General features: G+C 29.6%; 1 protein-coding gene across 1 annotated transcript in view; it reads right to left on the bottom strand.

Annotated features, from left to right (window-relative positions):
- Positions 1–22063, bottom strand: part of LOC111677112 (adenylyl cyclase 78C) — a 60758-nt gene extending 38695 nt beyond the window's left edge. Inside the window, exon 1 of the mRNA XM_023438174.2 lies at positions 21827–22063. Coding sequence (XP_023293942.2) covers positions 21827–21861 — 35 coding nt within the window. The 5' untranslated portion in view covers positions 21862–22063. The remainder of the gene's footprint in view (positions 1–21826) is intronic.
- Positions 22064–22623: the final 560 nt, after the last annotated feature.

The raw sequence follows: 22623 nt of genomic DNA, 5'->3' as shown, positions 1-22623 counted from the left end.
CATGGAATAATAAATTGTTAAGTAGAATGTTTTGGAAAATAGTGGCGAGATTTAGGTTTACAGTGGCTGGTATGAAATATATTTATACCCTACACCACTATAGTGGGGAGGGTATTATACGTTTATGCTGATGTTTGTAACATACAAAAATATTGTTCCAATACCTTAAAGTATACCGATCGATTCAGAATCATTTTTTGAGTCGATTAAGACATGTCCGTCCGTCTGTCCGGCTTGCTGGCTGTCCATGTAAAACTTGTGCGCAAGGTACAGGCCGCAATTTTCAAGATAATTTGATGAAATTTGGACCAAGCATGTTTTTTGGCACAGGGTTGAAAATGGTTGAAATCGGTCCATTATTTCACCTAGCCCCCATACAACCGTACCTCCCGATTTGAACTTTTTATGCCATAATTACGTCAAATATTCTGCTACCTCTCTAAAAATTGGCACAAATAAGTTTTATATAAGTATAAATGACACTGCAGATTTTCGTTAGGATCGGCATATATTTGACCCTAGCCCCCATACAAACCCCCCTTCAAAAAATGACTTAAACGTCTAAAATTTACTTGTAACCATTTGTATCGCAATGAAACTCAACAAAACTAACCGTTATTTAGAAATATATCCTTTTCCAAAATTTACCGATGATCGGCCCATATTTGACCTATATAAAGCCTCATTTAGAAATTTTAGTTGTTTATCAATAAATTGCTTAAATATTTTGGAATTATGGTAATATTCAACATAAAAGTTTCTTTATAAAAAAATAAAAATTTTATAAAAAGTAAAAATTTTAAAAACATACTCATGGTGTAGGGTATTATATGGTCGGCCATGCCCGACTATACTTTCCTACTTGTTTTTTTATTTTTCAGTGTTTAGTGATAAAATACGCAATGTTTAAGATGTGCGCTTACATCATATTCCCAAAAGAAACTGCTTCTTGGGACACTCTAAGGTATAGTTTTAGTTACTATGTTCATAATAAATTTATATTTCTTTTTATTGAGTTAAATTAAATATATTTAATAATAATACATCCATACGTATTTTTAGTAAAACAAGTAAAAAAGGATAATCGTGCATGGCCGACCGTATAACATCCTACACTAGTTACGAGTATAAGTAAAGTGTGTATTATTTTTAATAATAGAGTATTTGTGTTAAATTTTTGTTGTGTACAAAATTTCATTAAATTTTCTTCAAAATTACAACCTGTAGTTCAATTACAAACGGACTAAAGTACAGGGTTTAATTAATTCTATACGTTACAAACATCAGCACATATCCAATATACCGTCCCCACTAAAGTAGTGTTGAGTATAAATAACTTTAAATGTAAATAACATTTTATAGAAAACATACACACATATGAAACCACATTCAATTAACAATGGGATTTCTTGAAGCGTTGCCAATCTAGAATTATTTTTGTTACCAAACTTTTGAGAAAACTGCAAAAACCTACGAAGTGTTTAAACATTTACCGAATTAAAATTTTAAAATAGGTTTTCACTGAATTTTTGTTTTATTTTTTAAACAATCATATTTTTTTTATAACTTCGAACCTTTATTGTTCAATAATATAACTTTCGTTATGGTAAATTTGGCTTAAAATAAATGTAACCAATTAACAATAATAAACCAAATGTGGATCAAAATTAATTGTATCAATGGGGCAACGCTAAATTAATGTTTTGCACACATACAATAAGGATACGTTTGCATGTATGTATGTACACGTCCCCATAGAAAAACAAATAAATACTTGTTTGTCTCATTCTTTAAATGGCAGACATTTTTATACAAATGTACGAACGCCATCCGTTTAAATATCCGGGTATATATGTATATACATATATTTACATTAGGGAGATAACTAATTTTGGTGAGATTTTTGAATACCACCCTGTGATGGAAAATGTTGTATTACTAATGGCTTCATATTTTTGTTTTTTGTCATTTGTAATTAAAAACATTACGCACCAACATAATTTCTTCAATTAACCAACTTTTACCCTTGTATCTATACAATGTCAGAAAACTAGAAAAGAACTAGAAAAAATCATAATTCTAGCTTTGACGGTTTAGGCTGATAAATCTGTCATTATATACAAAATTTCTATTTTTTTAATTATCTTTTGTAGTAAGTCATCAGTTATTATTACGAGTACATAATTATAAAACGACTTAATGAAGGAATAAAATGTATTTTTCCATAAAATAATTGAAAATATGTACACAGAAAAAATTATCGGTAGTTTATTTTCAATTAACATGTTTTCCTCTTTCTTTAATTTTCATTTAAACAATTTTTTATTTGTCTTAATTATCTCGTTTTTTGAAACCTAAGTGTACAATTTTGATTAATTATTCAATTGATTCAATTTATTTTTTAATTGATTGAAAAAATGTTTTAGTCTACTTTTCTATTTTAGTTTTTTTTAAATATTTTATTTTAAATTTTTGCGCTAGAAATATTTATAATTCTTAAATAGTCAATAAAATTTCAGGCATATAATACTAAATTTTCTTGACAATTTATGAAACACTTTATATGTTCAACTATGACAATAAAGTGATATTTTTTGTAAATGCTGAACACAGTGTTAAAGGTCGAGTATTCCTTTTACGTTGTGAATAATCGATTAATAATTTGATTGTTTAAATCAATTGCTAAATTGTTTTTTTTTTTTTTTTTTTGGAAAATTCTCTACCAAACAGGTTAATTGATTTGATTCAAAAATTAATAAAAAATCAATTTTATATTTATTAAATATTTAATTTATACAATTATTGAATTAGTCACTGTTTATCTGACACTAATTGTTCTGATTAATTCGTTATTTGGAAAAAAATAAATTTTTTAATTTTTTTTTTACAAATTTGGTTATAGGTGCAAAGCTTGCTTGATGCAATTATTTTTAATTGAAACTTTTTTTAATTGTATAAAACCTTAATTGATTGCATTTGGTGAGTGAAATTCTTTAACAACAACGACAAAATAATACTGTCGTTTTGTTATAATTTGTAATACTCAATTCGACAATGCTATGTCATATTTGCAACAAATGTTAATAGATACGTATTAATGCGTATCAAAAAATGTATATATCGTCAGTGAAATTTTGAAAAAAACATGTTTATACATTAATTAAAAAATGTCATATTTGCAACAAATGTTAATAGATACGTCCCTAATGATCATATGTATATACATACAGATGTACGTATTAATGCGTGTCAAAAAAAAATTATATATCGTCAGTGAAATTTTGAAAAAACATATTTATACATTAATTAAAAAAAATGTTAAAGTGTATAGGATGAGTAGGTAAAAGAAAACTAATTAAAGTCGAACAAAAAAATGTTCTGTTACTTATTGGTGTCAAAATTGCATTTTCTATTTTTTATTGTCAGAAAAACCTAAACCCTTCACCTTCGTGAGTTTGTCATTCCGTTTGTAATTTCTATAGTATAATTTTCCGACCCTATAAAGTATATATTCTGGATCCTTATAGATAGTGGAGTCGCTTAAGCCATGTCCGTCTGCCTGTCTGTTGAAATCAGTTTTTAGAGGTCCCCAGATATCGGCGAGATCCGAATCTTCAATAATTCAGTTAGACATGCTTTCGAGAAGATCGGTATTAAAAATCAGCAAAATTGGTCTATAAATAACGGAGATATGAGCAAAAATCCGAGACAACCTCTGAAAATTTCATCAAAAAAGCCACATTTATTTCATGCTTTGTTAAAAAAGCAATAACAACACTGTAAATTGGATATAGATGTACATGTGCGTGTGTAGATGTTTGTTAATTTTAACAAGTTACATATGTAATCGTATGTACCGATTACATATGTAAGTATGTAATAGCGGTCGATCTTATACTGTACTCCTTTAGGGATAGTTTCTAGGGTAGTTCTGGAGTTTTTATTTGCAACATTTTAATAAAATTTACACACAAATAAAAAACAAATTAGTCATATGGTAAAAATTTCAAAGCTGGCTTTTGAGTTCAAATATTTCTTTAAAGAAATATGTATATGCCCTTTGCATCTCACTAAGTAACCACAAAGCTGTAAAAGGAAGTGGTCTAAGATTTCTTCCACTTTTATCCTGTAAATTATATTATGTTAGCATTATTTTGAAAAAGGGACCATTAAAAGTTGAGTTTTGAAAGATTAAAGTAATAGCTATCTTAAGTACTTTGGACAATTTTTGCTAGGAAAAGCAAGTGTTACACTCATTTGAAGAAAGTACTGTATGATCAAAATGTTCAACTCTGACCGACTCCAATTGTCTTTCAATAAAATAAAGTTTTCTCACAATCCTAACTTGCAATTTACTTGTTGCTAACAATTTGTTATTGTCAGTACATTGCCAGATCTGACAAGATTATAAGGTTTTTCACATAATTTGAAGATGGGTTGTATATGGGTTCATAATATATACAATAGGCCTAATACCAAAATTAGGCTATACCACTACCATACTTTTTTTCGCGGATCGTTTTGCTGCAATAACCTTCAGCATCTAAGCTATTTTCTAAATCATTAACAAATTTATACGCCTTTTTAATAAAAAAATATTAAAATTAAATTTGGAAAAGGGTTTATTCCGTTTAGCCACTATCCTTGCATGTTTTCTACTTGTTAATATCGAATATTTTCGACTTGGTACTAAAAAGGTTAAAATTTCGAAAACTTTAAAATATTTGAAACTTTTATTGCGTCCTTTCTAAATTAAGGCGGCGATATTATGTTTGTATAAATTAATTTTATGTCCTTTTCATTTCTTGTTAAATGTAGCTCAAAACATTGAAATGTTGACAATGTTACCCGATAGACAAATATTTTAGTCTAGTCTGTGTATAAAGGAGGAATTTAACCAACATCATCGATTTGATATTACAACACAAAGTTTTCCTTCAGTTGTTACTAAACAAAATTACCTCCAAATCGAGGTATTATTTCCCTTTAAACGTTTGTTTGTTGTTTTTCGTAAATTAATGTTGTTTGTTTAACATTGTGTTAGGTGTTGCCATAGCTTAAAAATTATTGTAATCAAATGACCTACATTTGGTAACTAGTAAAGAGTATTCCGCAAAGGACTAAGACTAATTCAAAACCAATAAATATTTTGCAATAAACAAAATGTTACTTCTATATGTTTTAGTTTGCACTTTATTTTGTCATATTTTCGCCATATAACACTACACAACATAAGTGCTATTTCAACAGTTTGTTAGAAGTTTCGATATATTAATGTTGATAAACAAAATGTTTATAAACATGATAAATCATAAAACCAGCAGTTCAAAACAGTTAAGTTAAATGAAAATACAATTTCATAACTAGTTAATAGTTATTAATTTTAATTTTTGAATTCAAATATTGAACAAATATCTTCTCTCTTTCCAAATAAACTAAATATCAAATTTCATTTTTAAAATACATCTTAATGGTATCAATCCTTTAAACTTCACTAATTTAAGAGAATAAGTTATTTTAAGGGCTGTAGCTTACTTTAAGAAATAAAATTTCCAATAATATTTATTACTCCCTTAAAAAAAAAATGGCTATAAAAAAATCACACAAACATACATACTTAAGGGGCCCAGTGTAGAACTTTTTTGAGAAATATGACAAACATTTTTTTAAAGAAGCCTACTGTTCTACCAGCAATCAGGGTACATGATCTATCTACACTATGTTGATGATGATTTCCACTGATTACCACTTACCGTCTGTATTACTTTTAAGTACCCTTATAATGACTTTCATATAATCAGACACATAAGTACTTTATTTTGAATTCTGCCGTTTTATTTGGGATCTTATGGAAATGACGAAATGTAGATTAACGAAAGTTAATTTGTTTACGATACGATTCTTTAACATTTATAGTTACCAATCATTCATACTTTCTACGAACAAAAATCATGTGTTTAATATCACTATGTAAATACCAAGGAAGAAGAAGATTAAATAAACTATGAAATACAAAAATGTAAAAGTGGCTATAAATACGTAAATACAGGAAATACATCCGAAAGGTTTTTATTTGTACTCTTAGGTCTTAGGAAATATAATCTATATATATAAAATTCTAACGTTACTGACTGACTGACTGATTGACTGATTCATCATCGCACAGCCTAAACGGTTAGAGCTAAAGAGCTGAAATTTGGACAGAAATAAAAAAATTTTCAAAAGTTTATTATAATTTCTTTTGATGATAATATATTTCATTTAAATTCTAAAATAATAGATTAATGATTTATTTATTTTTTACTTGCAAAAATTTAATATATACTTTTATTCTTAAAAAATAGTTCATATTCTTATGCGTTGCGATATACAATATTTTTTGTTTTGCCCACTTAAAGATTTTGAAAATTTTAACCACAATAGTTTTCCAGATTACCAATATGTTACATATGAGAGATGCCAAGAAAATTATTGTAAGTTCGCCAATTTATATCTATCTATAAAAAATTGGAATTATCTAACAGTTTTCCAGATATAAGAATTTTTTTATTTAATTCATATATGTGGTGTCAAGCCCCCCATTAAGAGTCCGCCCGTTCATCTCACATGAATGTCGAAGTTATTCATATAGAATTTGAAGGTTCTAGATCTAATAGATGGGGGCTTGGAGCCCCCATAGTAGTCCGTCAATTTATTATCCAAAATGTTTACATGGGCGTTAAAATTATTTGTGCAAAATTTTAAGATTCTAACTGTAACAGTTTCCAAGATAACGAATTTTAATACCCTTCACCTTCGTGAGAAGGGTATATATAAGTTTGTCATTCCGTTTGTAATTTCTATAATATAACTTTCCGACCCTATAAAGTATATATATTCTGGATCCTTATAGATAGCGGAGTCGATTAAGCCATGTCCGTCTGTCTGTTGAAATCAGTTTTTAGAGGTCCTCAGATATCGGTGAGATCCGAATCTTCAATTATTCAGTTAGATATGCTTTCGAGAAGATCGCTATTTAAAATCAGCAAAATCGGTCTATAAATAACGGAGATATTAGCAAAAATCCGAGACAACCTCTGAAAATTTCATCAAAAAAGCCACATTTTTTTCATGCTTTGTTAAAAAAGCAACAACAACACTGTTAATTGGATAAAGATGTATATGTGCGTGTGGAGATGTATTTGGTTTTATTCAGCTGTGTATTTTTTATGACGGTAGTATTACAGTACAACGGTTAATACTTTTTGGTACTTTTTCGTTCTTCAAAAGGTACTTTTTGAACTTCCTATAATATTGAACCTAGAAACATGAAATTAAGTATGTAGAGCCCGGAGTAAATGAGAATCTAAAAATTTCGTGCATCTTGGAAACTGTTATATTATTAAAATTTTTAATAGGTAACATTAAAATCTAATTAAACGTTTGGAAAATTTGAGAACTTGCAATAATTTGCGTGGCATACCTAATATGTAAAAAAATTATATCTCGGAAAACTATTATAGTTAGAATTTACAGTGCTTTTATTTCAGCAAAAATAATGAAAGTAAACAAGAAACTAAAAAATATATTGGAAACGGTCGAGCTTACAAAAGGTCAACGGTGAAAACAAATTATTTTTGGTCACAATATCTGAAACTTATATTTCAGGCTTTATATACAATACTTATTTATTTTTTCGAAAACAAAAAATAAAAAATTTAAATCGATGTTCATTGTGTAGTAGCACAGAATAATTTATCCTCGTATCTTCGTGGGAGTGTGTGATAATACATGAAAGTGGGTGTATTTATGTATGTGGCCTCTTTAAAAAGTCCTTAAAATATTAAACATTGTTGTTACAGTTGATTGCAATTGAAAGAGTTTCTCATATTGTTGCTGACTTTTGCACATTTTCATACCACTATAGCGGAGAGGGTATTGTGTGTTTGTGTTGATGATTGTAACACCCAAAAATATTTGTCCTACACCCACCTTAAAGTATACCAATTTGACACATACTCTTCTTTTGGCCCAAAGTCAAACACTATGGAAAATGGTTGATATCCATTCATTATTTCGGCTAGCCCCCACACAACCGGGCTTTTGATGCCATAATTATGTTAAATATAATTGTATGCCAACAAAAACCGGCAAAACTTAATATTATTTAAAAAATAATCCACATTTTGAACAAACTCACTGGTGAAGGGTATCATATGGTCGGCCATGCCCGACTTGTTCTTGTTACACATATATCTATATACACATACATATGTGGTGTTAATGGAAGATGTATGTATTAAAAAAAATATTAATTTCCAGATTAATTTTAAAAAAAATTTAATTTTGGTTAACAATTATTCAATAAAATTAGAGATAAAATACCGAAAAACCGGTTCCCTAAAAATTGTAATTTTCTAAGAAACCTGTTACATATGCAGTAACAGGATCATCTTGTCTGAATGTCTAATTACACGGACCAACATAATTAGGATTTGTTAAACTTTTTGAAACCAAATCAACTGATTCTTATCACAAAAAATTATGACACGCTATTTAAAACTTCTCTCTTTTCACATGATATCAAAACTTCATAAGATTTAATTGCTTGAAATAAGGAAAAAATAACTTTTCTGATCCAACTTAATATCTTTTGACAATTTTGATAAATGGTATCTTAGAATAAACCTAGATTTTATTTTCGGTGTAAGCATCAGTGACTCATTTGCTCTCCATTCAAACACGTCGACCCTAATATTCATAATTTGTCTAATTTTACTTTTAGCAACCTAATTTAACACTTTCAATTGTCCTTAGGCACACAAGTAATCACACAATTAAGTATATGTTATAATCTATAAACATTAGACCACAAAAGTATGAATTAATATTATGATAAATAAATGTCCTTACAGTCACCACTAAAACGAACACAACAATTTAGTCACGTTTGTAGTAAAATTTTCAATTGAATTGTATCGATACGTTAATTCCCAAATGCTGATAAAGTGTTTATGTACATTTATTTTATTTTAGTTTGTCTTGTTTCCTTTTTAGGACTTTTCTCAATTAAAAGATAATTAAATAATGAATAATAGATTAATTGAAAAAAATGCTAAGAATAAAAAATATTTTATCCTTAAAGACTTGTAGAAAATGTTTTCAACAGAGGGATTAAATTCAATTAGGTTTTCTATTAAATTTTAATATGTATGTATTCTTAATTATATTTCTTCACAATTACTGGCACATTTCATTTCCTTTGCGAGTACAATGGATGATTATGATGATGGTGACTAATTAAAATTCAAATTTGTATTTTTTGTTTCTATAACTTTTTGTTAGGTGACTTGGAAGCCTTCTAAGACAGCCTTCACTTTTAACATACTGATACATAATTCAGTGGAAATCATAAGAAAGGCACTTTTATATTATAAATTTAAAAAAAGATTTGCAAAAAAATCCTTTTTAAGAATTCTTATGAAATGTACTATTTAATATATCGTTGATATATGGCTGTAAGTACATACAAATTACATTGTTAAATTATTTCTTAAAGTATAGAAGTATGCAAGAGTTTTTTGACCTTTTATTCGATTACCCTTCTACACACACACAAGTGTATGTATGTCAAAATAGAACAATATCCTAGACATTTTAAAATTATAACGAGGCCTATAAAATGAAAGTCATTTATTTCCAGCAATTTACTTTGTTGGAATGCACTCACGCATTAGTATAATTTTCTGGGAATAAACAACAACTTTTTCAAAACTCTTGTGCTACTTGAGGTACATACAGTGAATCGATTAAGTTTTTTTAAAGAAAATTTTAAAATCTTTGGCTGTCAAAAAGGAATGACATGAGGCCACAACAAAACAATATGCCATACAGAGGAAGGATTTCCGTATGTAGTTTTTCCTTACAAATAAGTAATGACAAAAATTTCAAGATAGTAAATAGTTCTTAATTTTAGTTCTTTTAATTCTTTAATATAGTTCTTTAAATTTTTTGCTTTTAAACAAAATAAGTAGTACAGTAATAGTACAAACGTACTGAAATTATCATTCCTGATTAATGGTAATTTATTCTCTTATTCTCGTATACTCTTTTTTTCAATTTATAACCAGTCGATGTTTATGTACTTTCTTCGTAAATAAGTACAGTTTTGCTGAAAGGAGGTCGTACTTATCACTCTCAGTTTAAACATCCGGTGCCATTAACCGAAACTTCTACGAGTATTTTATTAAAAAAAGCAAAAATCATTATTTGGGACAATGTCACCCAGTCACTTATTGCAGTTGATAAATTATTAAGAACTCTATTGCAAAACTACAACCCATTCGGAGGTAGGTTATTGCTGCTAGGAGGAGATTTTTGCCAATGTTTATCTGTGGTTCCACATGCTCACAGAGCGGCTATTATACAAACGTTTTTAAAATATTCAATGGTTAAGGTTCCAAATTTTACCTTTAACATTAAACATTCGAGCTTTAGACTCAACATACAGAGATGTGGTATTAAAGATGAATGCTTACAAGATTACAAGTCACAAAGCTAACAAAATATCTTATTTGTACAACTATTATTTTAGGTACTGCTGAAGGGAGCACGGCATTTATTCCAAGAATTGGCCATGCTCCAATAAATCCAGATCTTTCAATTGTTTAACGTCGACGGCAGTTTCCAATAAGGCTGGTATTCTCTATAACTATAAAAATGACTTTAATCATGGTCAATTGTATATAGCATTTTCAAGGGTTAAGACCGCAGATGACGTGAAAATAAAAGTTATTCATGAAGAATAACTTACGACGCAGGGAATTCTTCGTAAGGACAACTTCGATATATTCACAAAAAACATTGTGTATAACAAAATTTTTTAAAGTTCGTTGTTTCGATATATGTTTGTTCAATTCATTTTATTTGAAGAATTTTTGTAGTAGTTTGTTAATCAATTAATAAGTTTAATTTATAAAATTCTTCTATTTATTTGAAAATATTTTATTTTTGCCAAGCAGATTTATTTTTTCTTGCTTAAGACAGGCTTAACAGCTAGGATAAAATAATTATTTTTCTTAAAATTTAAAATAGGCAAATAACTTAATTGATTCACTATACATAAATAGATTCGCATTGTCAAGTATTTGACGTTAAAGCATTATGACCGATTTAACCATAATTTGAACGTACAAAAACTTTCTTTATAATATTTTAATAATTTGTACACACAACAACGAAAACATTTTAAGAAGCAATGACAGCATAATTAATAATTTTACAAACTTACAAAACAATTAATATCGGATATAAAAACCATTTATTATATTTCATTATCTTCAAATTAGACACATCATCAAAAATGGTAGGGTAAATTGATTTTACACATCCGTTTGTAACGCATCAAATATACACTTTTATGTTTCATAATACACTGTTTAAAATAATTAATTATTAATACAAGAATTAACATTATTAAGGCACATTTTTTGTATTATATCATTATGGAAGTAAACGAGCGATATAAATATGTTTGTATTTGTTTATATGTATGTTTATTTGTAAAGGATACAGGATATGAAGTGTATTGAAAGTAAAAGTGCTGATGTCAGTTATTTTTTAGAGCGTGAACTTTTCGAATTATTACTCACAAAATATTCAGTAGTTTTTAGCGCGAAATTCCCAGTTATCGTGTTGTTGCTATTTGTTAATTACAGGTGGGAGTAAATAAAATACTTATACATATTTAAGGAGATATTGTACATTATGAAAAAATAGATAAACTATCCAGCAAAAACTTCCACTACAAAGAAAGGAATTAAAATAAAATGAAATGCTGATGTTTCTAACACCAAAAAAATATTGGCTCTACAAAGTATATCAATCGACTCAGAAACACATTCTGAGTCGATTTAGCGATATTTATTTTTTATCCCTAAATATTATTAGTTTGTTTTAATAATGTATGGATGAAAAAACAACTATTAGCATTATTTAATAAACTTGTTTAATATGTAGTTATTTTCGTTAGTGATATGCATATGTATGTATACAGTCTAGAGGTATCGTATTGTCTTTATTAGCATTTAAAACTAAATGATGTTAATTTTTTGCCCAATCGGATAACGAAAATTGATTGAAATGTATAAAACTTCGTTAACAATACACTTTTTTTGATTTCTTCAAGAAATGTGTCATTAAAAAAAATTTATGTATACATAATTATATAATTTTCATGTCTTTAGCAGATGTAGGCTAGGTTAGCAGGTTGTAATTTGCTGTTCGCATTATGGACACACTTGGCTCCATATTTCTGATCCCTTTGTTATACCTGAAAGGAGAAAAACGGTCGGCGTATTACACTTTGTCACAACTACTCTAGTTTTCTATTCAAACCATTTTGTCGAATGATGTCAGCCTTGGATGGAAAAAGGATATAAATTAAATTTAAAAAAAAAATTACCCAATTATAGAATTTCCAATCGATTTTATGCACGGATTCTCGTTATTCGAGATAAGATCCATCCAACCAGAATTGATATTTTAAGACCAACTTTAATTTACATATTTGTATTTTCTTAAGTTTGAGTAATAAACACTGGCAGTTTAAAATTTTATTTAATTTTTTTAATTACTATAAGAATATGAGTATTATAATTTCTTCACTTTTAGAATATAACTAGCTAATACCCAGTGTTCATCGCTACCCCAATCGATATTAAATACATAACAAGTAAGAGTTCTATATTCGGCTGTGCCGAATCTTATATACCCTTCACCATGATGTGTTAAAAAACAGTCATTACGAATTTTATTACAAAAAATCAAAAAATACCAATTGTAGCCCATTTTATACGCTCTAAATTAATCTGGGCTCTACATGCTTAATTTCATATTTCCAGGTTCAATATTATAGAAATTTTAAAGAGTACCTTTTGAAGAAAGAAAAAGTACCAATAACGTCCCTTTTATGGGTTCCCACTTAATCCAGGCTCTTCATAATGTTTCTAGGTTCAATATGATAGAAAATTCAAAAAGTACCTTTTGTAGAACGGAAAAGTACCAAAAAGTCCCTTTTTATAGATTCTTACCTAGTCAAGGCACTACATGCAAAATTTTATGTTTCTAGGTTAAATATTTTAGAAAATTCAAAAAGTACCTTTTGTAGAACGAAAAAGTACCAAAAAAGTCCCCATTTATAGGTTCTTATCCAGTCAAGACCCTACATGCAAATTTCATGTTTCTAGGTTCAATATTATAGAAAATTCAAAAAGTACATTTTGTAGAACGAAAAAGTACCTAAAAAGTCCCCCTTTATAGGTTCTTACCCAGTCAAGGCCCTAAACATGCTAAATTCATGTTTCTAGGTTCAATATTATAGAAAATTCAAAAAAGTACCTTATGTAGAACGAAAAAGAACCAAAAAGTTACGTTTTATAGGTTTCTACCTAGTCAAGGTCCTACATTCTAAATTTCATGTTTCTATGTTCAATATTATAGAAAATTCAAAGTACCTTATGTAGAACAAAAAAATACCAAAAAGTCCCCTTTAATGTGTTCTCGTCTAATCCGGGCTCTACGTCAAGGCCTCAGTCAAGGCCCTAAACATGCTAAATTCATGTTTCTAGGTTCAATATTATAGAAAATTCAAAAAAGTACCTTATGTAGAACGAAAAAGAACCAAAAAGTTACGTTTTATAGGTTCCTACCTAGTCAAGGTCCTACATTCTAAATTTCATGTTTCTATGTTCAATATTATAGAAAATTCAAAGTACCTTATGTAGAACAAAAAAATACCAAAAAGTCCCCTTTAATGTGTTCTCGTCTAATCCGGGCTCTACGTACTTAATTTCATGTTTATAGCCAACAACAACGTAACGTAACGTCATATTCATTCTTTGGTTTGTGTTTATAAAAACGAAACCACAATAACAAAAAATTTACCGTTTGATACTGTGTTTTGGTTTTGTTTGTTTATTGTTTTGTATAAGCATGCACGAAAAATGTAAATTTTTCATGAAATTTTCAGAGGTGGTTTTGGATTTTTACTCATATCTTCGTTATTTATGGACCGATTGGACTGATTTAAATAGCGTTCTATTTGATCGCATTTCCAATAGAATTATTGAAAATTCGGATCTCGCAGATATCTGGGATCTTCTGAAAACTGATTTCAACATACACACAGACAGACGGACAGACGGACATGGCTAAATCGACTCTGCTATCTATAAGGATCCAGAATATATATACTTTATAGGGTCGGAAAATTATATTATAGAAATTACAAACGGAATGACAAACTTATGTATACCCTTCTCACGAAGGTGAAGGGTATAAGAATCAAAAAAAAAATAATTTTAGATATAAAATGTGAAAAATTGTTGGGTGACACGACTTTTCTTCATATTCGAAATAAGCACCATTGAAAATTAAGGGCCAAATAGACTACACAAGCGGCTTGACAAACATACTAGTTTTTTACGTTTGTACAAGCCTGTTGTATAGTATATGTGGGTGTTTCGTGTTTGAACAAATGCTCGCGGTTTGCTTGTACAATAATTAAAAATTTTATGATTTTTACACAAACATATTGAATTTTTGTCAAACCGTTGTATTGTTTATATTCATAAATGACCAATTTTTTACAAAATTTCTATTTCGAAAAAAATTTACATCTGTATCTTTGCAAGTCCACAAAAAACGGGAAAAATCGGTGTTTGTACTAGCAATGTTTGTGTAGTGTCTGTTGAAATGAAAAAAGTATGTTTGTCAAGCCGCTTGTATAGTATATTTGGGCCTTTATTTAAAAACTTTTTTGTCGTTGGCCAGTATTATAAGTAAAATAAAAAATATTTCGTATAAACTGCTTTCTGAAAACTTCACGAAAATGCACTTTTACTCATCGCGTGCCATATACAATTAATACCAACTCATTTCCAACGCTTAGTCCTACAGTCAGCGGGGTATCTGTTGTTCTTGGCAACAGCACCGAACTTATCCCGAAATATTGTCTATTATTATGCATCAGTCTTTTAACCGCCACTTACTCTCCCCGCGAATTTGGGTTTAAACCACAGCCACTACGTGGGTCCCGAAGGAACATCAACCAACTGACCAGCCAGGACATATTCCTGCGGGCAACTGGCCACCCGTAGTACCAGATTATGCGGTGCTCTGGTCTGACCTCTGGAAATCTATGCAAGGACTAAGCCTAACAGTAGACTGTAACCAATTTTTCAATCCCGGTCAATTTTCCCCAAATAATACGCCTAAAAATTTAGAGCCGTTGCGGCACCTGTTAACGTTGTCATATCAGTCTAATTGTTTTCATGTTTTACAACTCAAACAAATTCTTAAGGTTGCGGTCAAAATTACATGGTTCATATTTTTTGCAACACTCGAGAATACATCAATACATTGTTTTTGTAGTCGCTATATTTGTATGTAAATGAATAATTCTAAATAATATTTTTTATTTTATTATCTTTATTTCCTAATTTCTTCTTTAGTGACTAATAATAATTCCGCAATAGATACAACTTTATATTTTTAGTGTTTATTTTTGCGTTTTCACCAATTTTTTATTGCATAACTAAATAATATTTATTACAAATTAAACAGTATAAACGAATATGATGGGACAGTCTGGACAACATAAATTAATATTGTAAAACAGGAGTGGGTGATGATGGTTATTGTTGCTTGATTGAATGTTTACTGAGTAAGTACATAAATCATATTTGTATCGAATTTCATAATAATATCAAAATACATTAGGGGGTGTTCTTAAAATATTAAGAAATATTAAATATTAATATCAAATAAAATTTGAAAAATTTAACACTTTTTATATCAATTATCATGCAAGTATCATCTTTAGTGCTGTGTCGATATTGTGCTTCATTGAAAACTTTTAGGGCATTCTGATTTTATTTAATAATTTCTTAGAAAAAGTAAGTAATTTCCTAGCAAAAATATTAAAGCTTTGTAAATATAAACAACCTATTTCTTGTTGAATGCCTTGTTAATTTTCAAAAAAAAAAAACAAACAATAACTACATTCGTATAGCATATTCTTTCGTTAAATTTTTAAAGCGATACAATATTTACTGTCCTTTAATATCAATGTTTGTAGAAATAAGTATGTATGTAGTATACTTTTTTATTGCAACGTGTAATCATCATTGTAATAAAACCACAAGTAGAAAGTTTAAACACATTGAACTTTATAAATGTGCTAAAAACATGTATACATCCCAGCCAGCATTTTGTAAAATTATTGATCACATTTGACAAGAGCTTTTTATAAAAATAAGAGCGGTATATATTGATTTTGTCATTTAAAATACAGCTCTTGGACCCCATAAAGTATACATATGTACATAAATTTTTTGAGCCTCGTAAAACTTTTAGACGATTTTTATATTTTTCTAAAATATACTGATCAAAATTTGTTATTGGAAATGGTCTGACATGATATATAAATTGTGTATTTATTTAGTCGCTTTTATATTCGTTTGAAATCTAGTAGAAAACTGTAAACGGCTAAAGGGATTTTCTTGAAATTTTCAGAGTGCCGTCCTTTATGTCTGGAAGAATGGTCGGTAATTATCAATTAGAGTCGAAGCTTTCCGCGTCGGTTTTAATAGTTTTATATATTTAACCAGTTTTAATAATTAACCACACCACTCGTCAGATGTAATATTGTGTAGTAAGTATTACATTCAGCCTGTAGCCTTAGGAAATCTTTAAATGCCATTAAGTTTAGATCCAGATATCACACAAACAAACTTTATTAATAGCGATTATTTGTCTTCGATTTCTGTCTTCGACGGGTTAGCATTGAGGCCTCTCTGTCGTATTTTACTTGTGAAGTAGATGGATCCTTTCTCTATAAAAGTATTACAACGTAGTCTGCGTAGCAGAGAGGTCTAAGTCCTTTCTCAGTTAGAGTCCTTAGAAGGACAGAGTAAAGATGACAAAATGCCACCCTGAGGAATATATTTCTAAACGCAGTATTGTCGGCCATATTTCGGAGCTACAAAAAATATGTTTTGTTTCCTTCAACATTAAACTATTACTCTTTTTTTCTGAAAACGAAAAAAATTTATCTTGGAAATTAAAGATAAAGGAAAGGTCTTTAATAATTTTCATAAAAAGATCATATAAGTTTTTCAAAAAAGTACGACCTCTTCACAACGTAAATCTTTAAAAAGTTATTAGACGAAAAGAGTGGGATTTAGTTTTAACTGGTAATTTTTTGCGATTTTCGAGAAAATTGGATTTTTGTTACAAAAGGTATTTTCTTTAATTATTCCAAAATTTTGCAAATATGATTAAATATTGGAGAATAAATATTCATAAATGCTTAATAATGTTATTGATGGTTTATTGTAGAAATTTTATATGGAAAATGTGCATAATAAACCCCAAATAAGCGATTAATATCTTAATGAATACGGGGGTGTAATCATTTTTTACTTTTATATTGCTTTATTTAATTAAAAACTCAAATTTATGTATTCGACAAATTTGAAAAATATTTAAAGGTTTAAAATAATTATTACATATTTACAATTTTAGTGAAATGATAAATATCTTAACTATATTTAAATATATTTAGTTTTGGCCAATAAAGTGGTCGTCTGAACCGTTGTGTATCAGTGGTGACAGTTTTTCATTCCGTTTGCAACATTAAGAAATATTCATCTGATATTTTTGATCCTTGTAAAATTCTGAGTAGATTTATCTATGTCTTTTTTTGTATACAATGAACATAAAACATATATGTATATAATGAAAGTGACATGATTTTAATTTTAATTAATAAAAACGATTAGAACTTATTGACGATTTCTTAAGTATGCTGTACAGACTGTCGATAGTTTTAACGTGAGCACCTGCCGTGTCGGCCTTATCTCACGGTGGTCTTTTTCATCCACTGGGTAGACTTGAGAACGGTCTACCATCGCCCCTTTGTCTTCAATGAAGACGCAGGTGGCAATTTTTGCACATTGGCTATGACCGGTACCATGCGCAAGTACTTTGCTGGAGTACTCGAGCTATCTAATCTCTTGCCAAAGTAGTCACGTTGTAAAACAACCACACTACTATGGCTCTGTTGATTCGGCAACAGCACCTAGAGACGTAACCGGTGGACCGAAGCACGATCCATCAATAAGCCGTAGACATCGTTCTTACTCACAGTGACACGCTGTGGCAAGTCGAATATGAACAGAGTAAACTCTGAACATATCTGGACAAGGAAGGAAACTTAATCGGTATCTCTTGTATATGATATCTTTCATCCATCATCATTCAACCCAGCACACATCTCATTTATTCGACACATTCATAGAGAAAAACATACGACACATTCATTTAGGTATACGGGTGGACGAGTCCCGTATACCTCTACATTCATTCTATATCATATACAATTGACACGAACTCATTTCCAACGCTTAGTCCCACAGTCACTCCTCTGTGGGGTATTTGTTGATTTTCGGCAACAGTACCGAACCTTATCCCGAAATATTGACTATTATCATGCATCAGTCTTTTAACCGCCACTTATTCTCTTCCCGCGAATTTGGGTTCAACCAACAGCCACTACGTGGATCCCGAAGGAACCTCAACCAACTGACCAGCCAGGACATAGTCCTGCGGGCAACTGGCCACCCGTAGTACCAGATTATGCGGTGCTCTGGTCAGACCTCTGGCAATCTATGCAAGGACTAAGCCAAGCAGTAGACTGAAAACACCAATTTTTCAATCCCGGTCAGATTGGAGATATTGGGCCCTCTTTATACCCCGGGATTGCAATAACACCAAGGCGGAGGTCTTCGCCAAGGTAACATGCCCCCGGGGGGAGTATGCTGTACAGTATACTTTGCACAATTACTTGAGCTATCTAATCTCTGACCATTGCTTAACTTCTTAGATGCCACGCAAATGGGGTAGCCACAGCCGAGACGTAATCGGTAGAAAGAAGTACGAATTCATCAAATAAGCCGAAGATTTAATCTGGTATGAACAGAGTCTCCTCTGAACATACCTATACAAAGAAGGAAAATTCAATTTGGGAACCTCAACCAACTGAGCAGCCAGTACATAGCCCTGCGAGCAACTAGCCACCCATAGTACCAGATTACGTGGTTTAATGGTTCGAACCCCATGTAAAATCAATCCAAAGAATATCCGAGGAGTGAAATGACATCTCCAGTTTATAGTCCCGGCAGACTAGAGGTACTGTTAGCACCTCTTTTCCTCGGGATTGCAATAACACCAAGATGGGGTCATTCATCAAAGTAACATACCCTTGGGTGATGTAAGAAGGGTATATATAAATTTGAAAGTTCTATAATATAATTTTCAGATCCTATATATTATGGATCCTTATAGATAACAAAGTCGATTCAGCCATGTTCGTCTGCAAGATCCACATCAGCAAATTTGGGTCATAAATAATGGAGATATAAAAGGGGACATTTTTGTACTGAATGTTTGTTTTACTTGTTTAACTGGTACTTTTTGAGTTTTCTATAATATTGAAAATAGGAACATGAAATTAATCATGTAGACCCCGGAGTAAGGTAGAACTTATTAAAGGATTCCTTTTAAAATTTCTATATTGAACCTAAGAACATAAAATTTGGCATTCAACTGGTACATTTGAAACTCTGAAGTAATCATTCAGAAACTAATGTGAATAAAGATCTAAAATGGAATATTTTCTGGTACTTTTTCTTGAATTTTTCATAATATTGAAACACGAAATTTAATAAAAATTTTTGAATTTTTGTTTATGTTTTCGTACTTCAACTGGTATTTTTCCAGATTTTATAAACATAAAATGTGACACGTATTGTCCTGATTGGCCATTTATAAAAAATAAACTTAATGTAAGATGTTCGTTCTAATAATAATAATTTTTAATTTTTTATATTGTTGAACCTATAAACATAAAATTGGACATGTAGCTTTCTGATTGTATACAAATCTGTATGAGAGGAATTTCTGCTAATAAATTTAACCTGCAACATCCTTTTTAAATTAAAATCTATAAAAACGGACTTTCTCTAACATTTTCGTTTCCCAAATGATATTTTTTAGATTTCGCATTTATTAAAAATCTATGAAATATGAAATTTCTTTTCATGGCGATAAAAACAGAAGTTTAAATAAAACCATGTAAGAGTTCTATATTTGGCTGTGCCGAATCTTATATACCCTTCACCATTGCTTAGTCTTTGCATAGATTGAAAGAGGTCAAACCAGAGCACCGCATAATCTGGTACTACGGTACCAGGTATGAAAGGTATCATATACAAATGATACCGTTGAATTTTCCTTCCTTGTCCAGATATGTTCGGAGTTTACTCTGTTCATATCAGAATTAACACAGTGTGTCCCTGTGAGTAAGAACAAGAATGGCTTATTTGATGGACTCGTACTTCTGTCTACCGGTTACGTCTCTAGGTGCTGTTGCCGAATCAATAGAGGGCATCCAATTGTCAGAGATTAGATAGCTCGAGTACTTCAGCAAAGTGCTTGTTCATGGACCAGTCAAAACCAATGTACAAATATTGCCACCTGAGTATATACGCATTGAAGGATAAAGGGGCGATGGTAGACCGTTGTCAAGTCTACCCAGTGGATGAAAAAGACCACCGTTTATCTTCATTAGATAGTGTAAACTATATTTAGGTATATTAATAAAAGGAAACCCCTTCCAATGGCTGTTTCGAAACTAAGTTTCAAACTTTTACCAATTTTGTGAAACAAATTTTAAAATTTTGAGAAAATCTCAATGTGCCTTATGGACAATAAAAGGGAATAAAATTAAGAATTAACATATTCCACAGATACATTTTTAAGAATTTCGAACAATTTTTTAATACATATTAATCAACTCATTCAGTAAGTGTTAAACAGGTGGAACAATTTCTTAACAACGAGGTCACTTTTCTTCCACATATAAAATTTGCAATATTAGACGATTTTTTAGATATTTTACCTACATTCTGTCATATTACGGTTACCACTTGTATAGTGATCAAAATTCAACTGCTTTATCTCGTAGTTGTTTTTCATGCTTTTATAATTTGTTGAAGAAATTTTCAGATTATTCAACAAACGTACAAATGGATATAAAACTTACATAGCTTAATGGATTCCCTATATAAGGATCCCTAATATAAGTATATGGGCAATTTCGCGTCAAGTGATCCAACTTTTAAAATCGATGTCTTCAGATTTGGGTGAATTTGCACCAAAATCGCTTACACAACTTGAACCCGCCACCCTCAAACATTCATAAGATTTGGGTGAAATAAATATTTTTAAAATTTTTTCAATAAATTTCATAATTAGATGGAAGTTAAAGCATAAATAAATAAAGAAATCTGCATATGAGATGCAATGTAAATGTTTACCTTAATTAATTCTTTATGATTAATTCTGGAACGTACAGTAAAAATGTATAACATTATAAATGTAAGTTAATATAAAAAATTATATATTTTAATTAAGTACATTTTAATATTACGTAAATGTTGTAATAATATGTACAAACAAGTCTAATATAAATACTTGTTTACATATGTAACTATTTATGTGTGTACGTAAACATGTAGGAAACATTAGGGTGTTTCTAATTAAATTTTTCATATCGGATTTATAGTCTGAACTAAAATAATTTTATATATTTTGTAATAATCTTTTAACATAGTACTGTAACATGTATGCAAGTATTTTTACACTTCAAGAGAACATATTAAAAAAAAGTGTCACACTAATGGATTTAAATGAACAAAAATAAATTAAAAAGAACGGAACTTACCGCAAACAAACACGTTCCTCTTCATCATTATTCATTGTTATATTAACGAGAAAAAGTGGTCTTTATACCAACTAACTAAAAAGTTGGTCGTTTTAGTTACCGCAGGATTTTTATTAAAAGTAATGAGCAGTTAATAAGCTTAAAGTAAACTTATCATGGTTGTTTAATGATATATTTTCCTTTGTTCAGATTCTCTTTTCTATTACATAGGCATTGGAAGTAGAAATTTGTTTAATATCTTCCGACTTGATTTCTGCAAAACAAAAGAATGATAGTTTTCAGTAAAAATGTTATTAGAATTATGATATTCTCTAAGTTAAAGAGATAAATTGTGCGGCTAAAATTGTGTCTCTTGGCAAAGCCAATGCGGGGTATCGTTTAAAAGGGGTTAAAGCCGAGTCCAATGATGTATTTATTATAAATAACCGTCTGCGCATTATTGTTATATTCCAAAATATTTAAAATAAATAAGTTTTATACTAATAAAAATAAAACATATGAACAATTTTTTAAATTTTGCTCTCTACTAGACTTGGCTTCAAAAAGCCTTTCAAATTATAAAACATATTTTATAATTTGTTTAATAAATACTGTACAATTAAAAAAAAAAGTAACTAATAACTAATATTCGACGTTACTATAAATATACTAATTTTTCCATGTAATGTATAAAATCTTAATAAAAATCAATTACATTTGCATTTTACTTAAAAAAGTGTTTTTTCTTTTTTGTAAAAAAATATATTTTCAGGTTAAGTTTAGAAAATGTTATTTAATTTCGCATATATCTCCTTTTG

This window comes from Lucilia cuprina, chromosome 5, assembly GCF_022045245.1.
Source record: "Lucilia cuprina isolate Lc7/37 chromosome 5, ASM2204524v1, whole genome shotgun sequence".
In the NCBI taxonomy this organism is placed as follows: Eukaryota; Metazoa; Arthropoda; class Insecta; order Diptera; family Calliphoridae; genus Lucilia; species Lucilia cuprina.
This window is presented reverse-complemented; position numbering and strand designations above follow the sequence as displayed.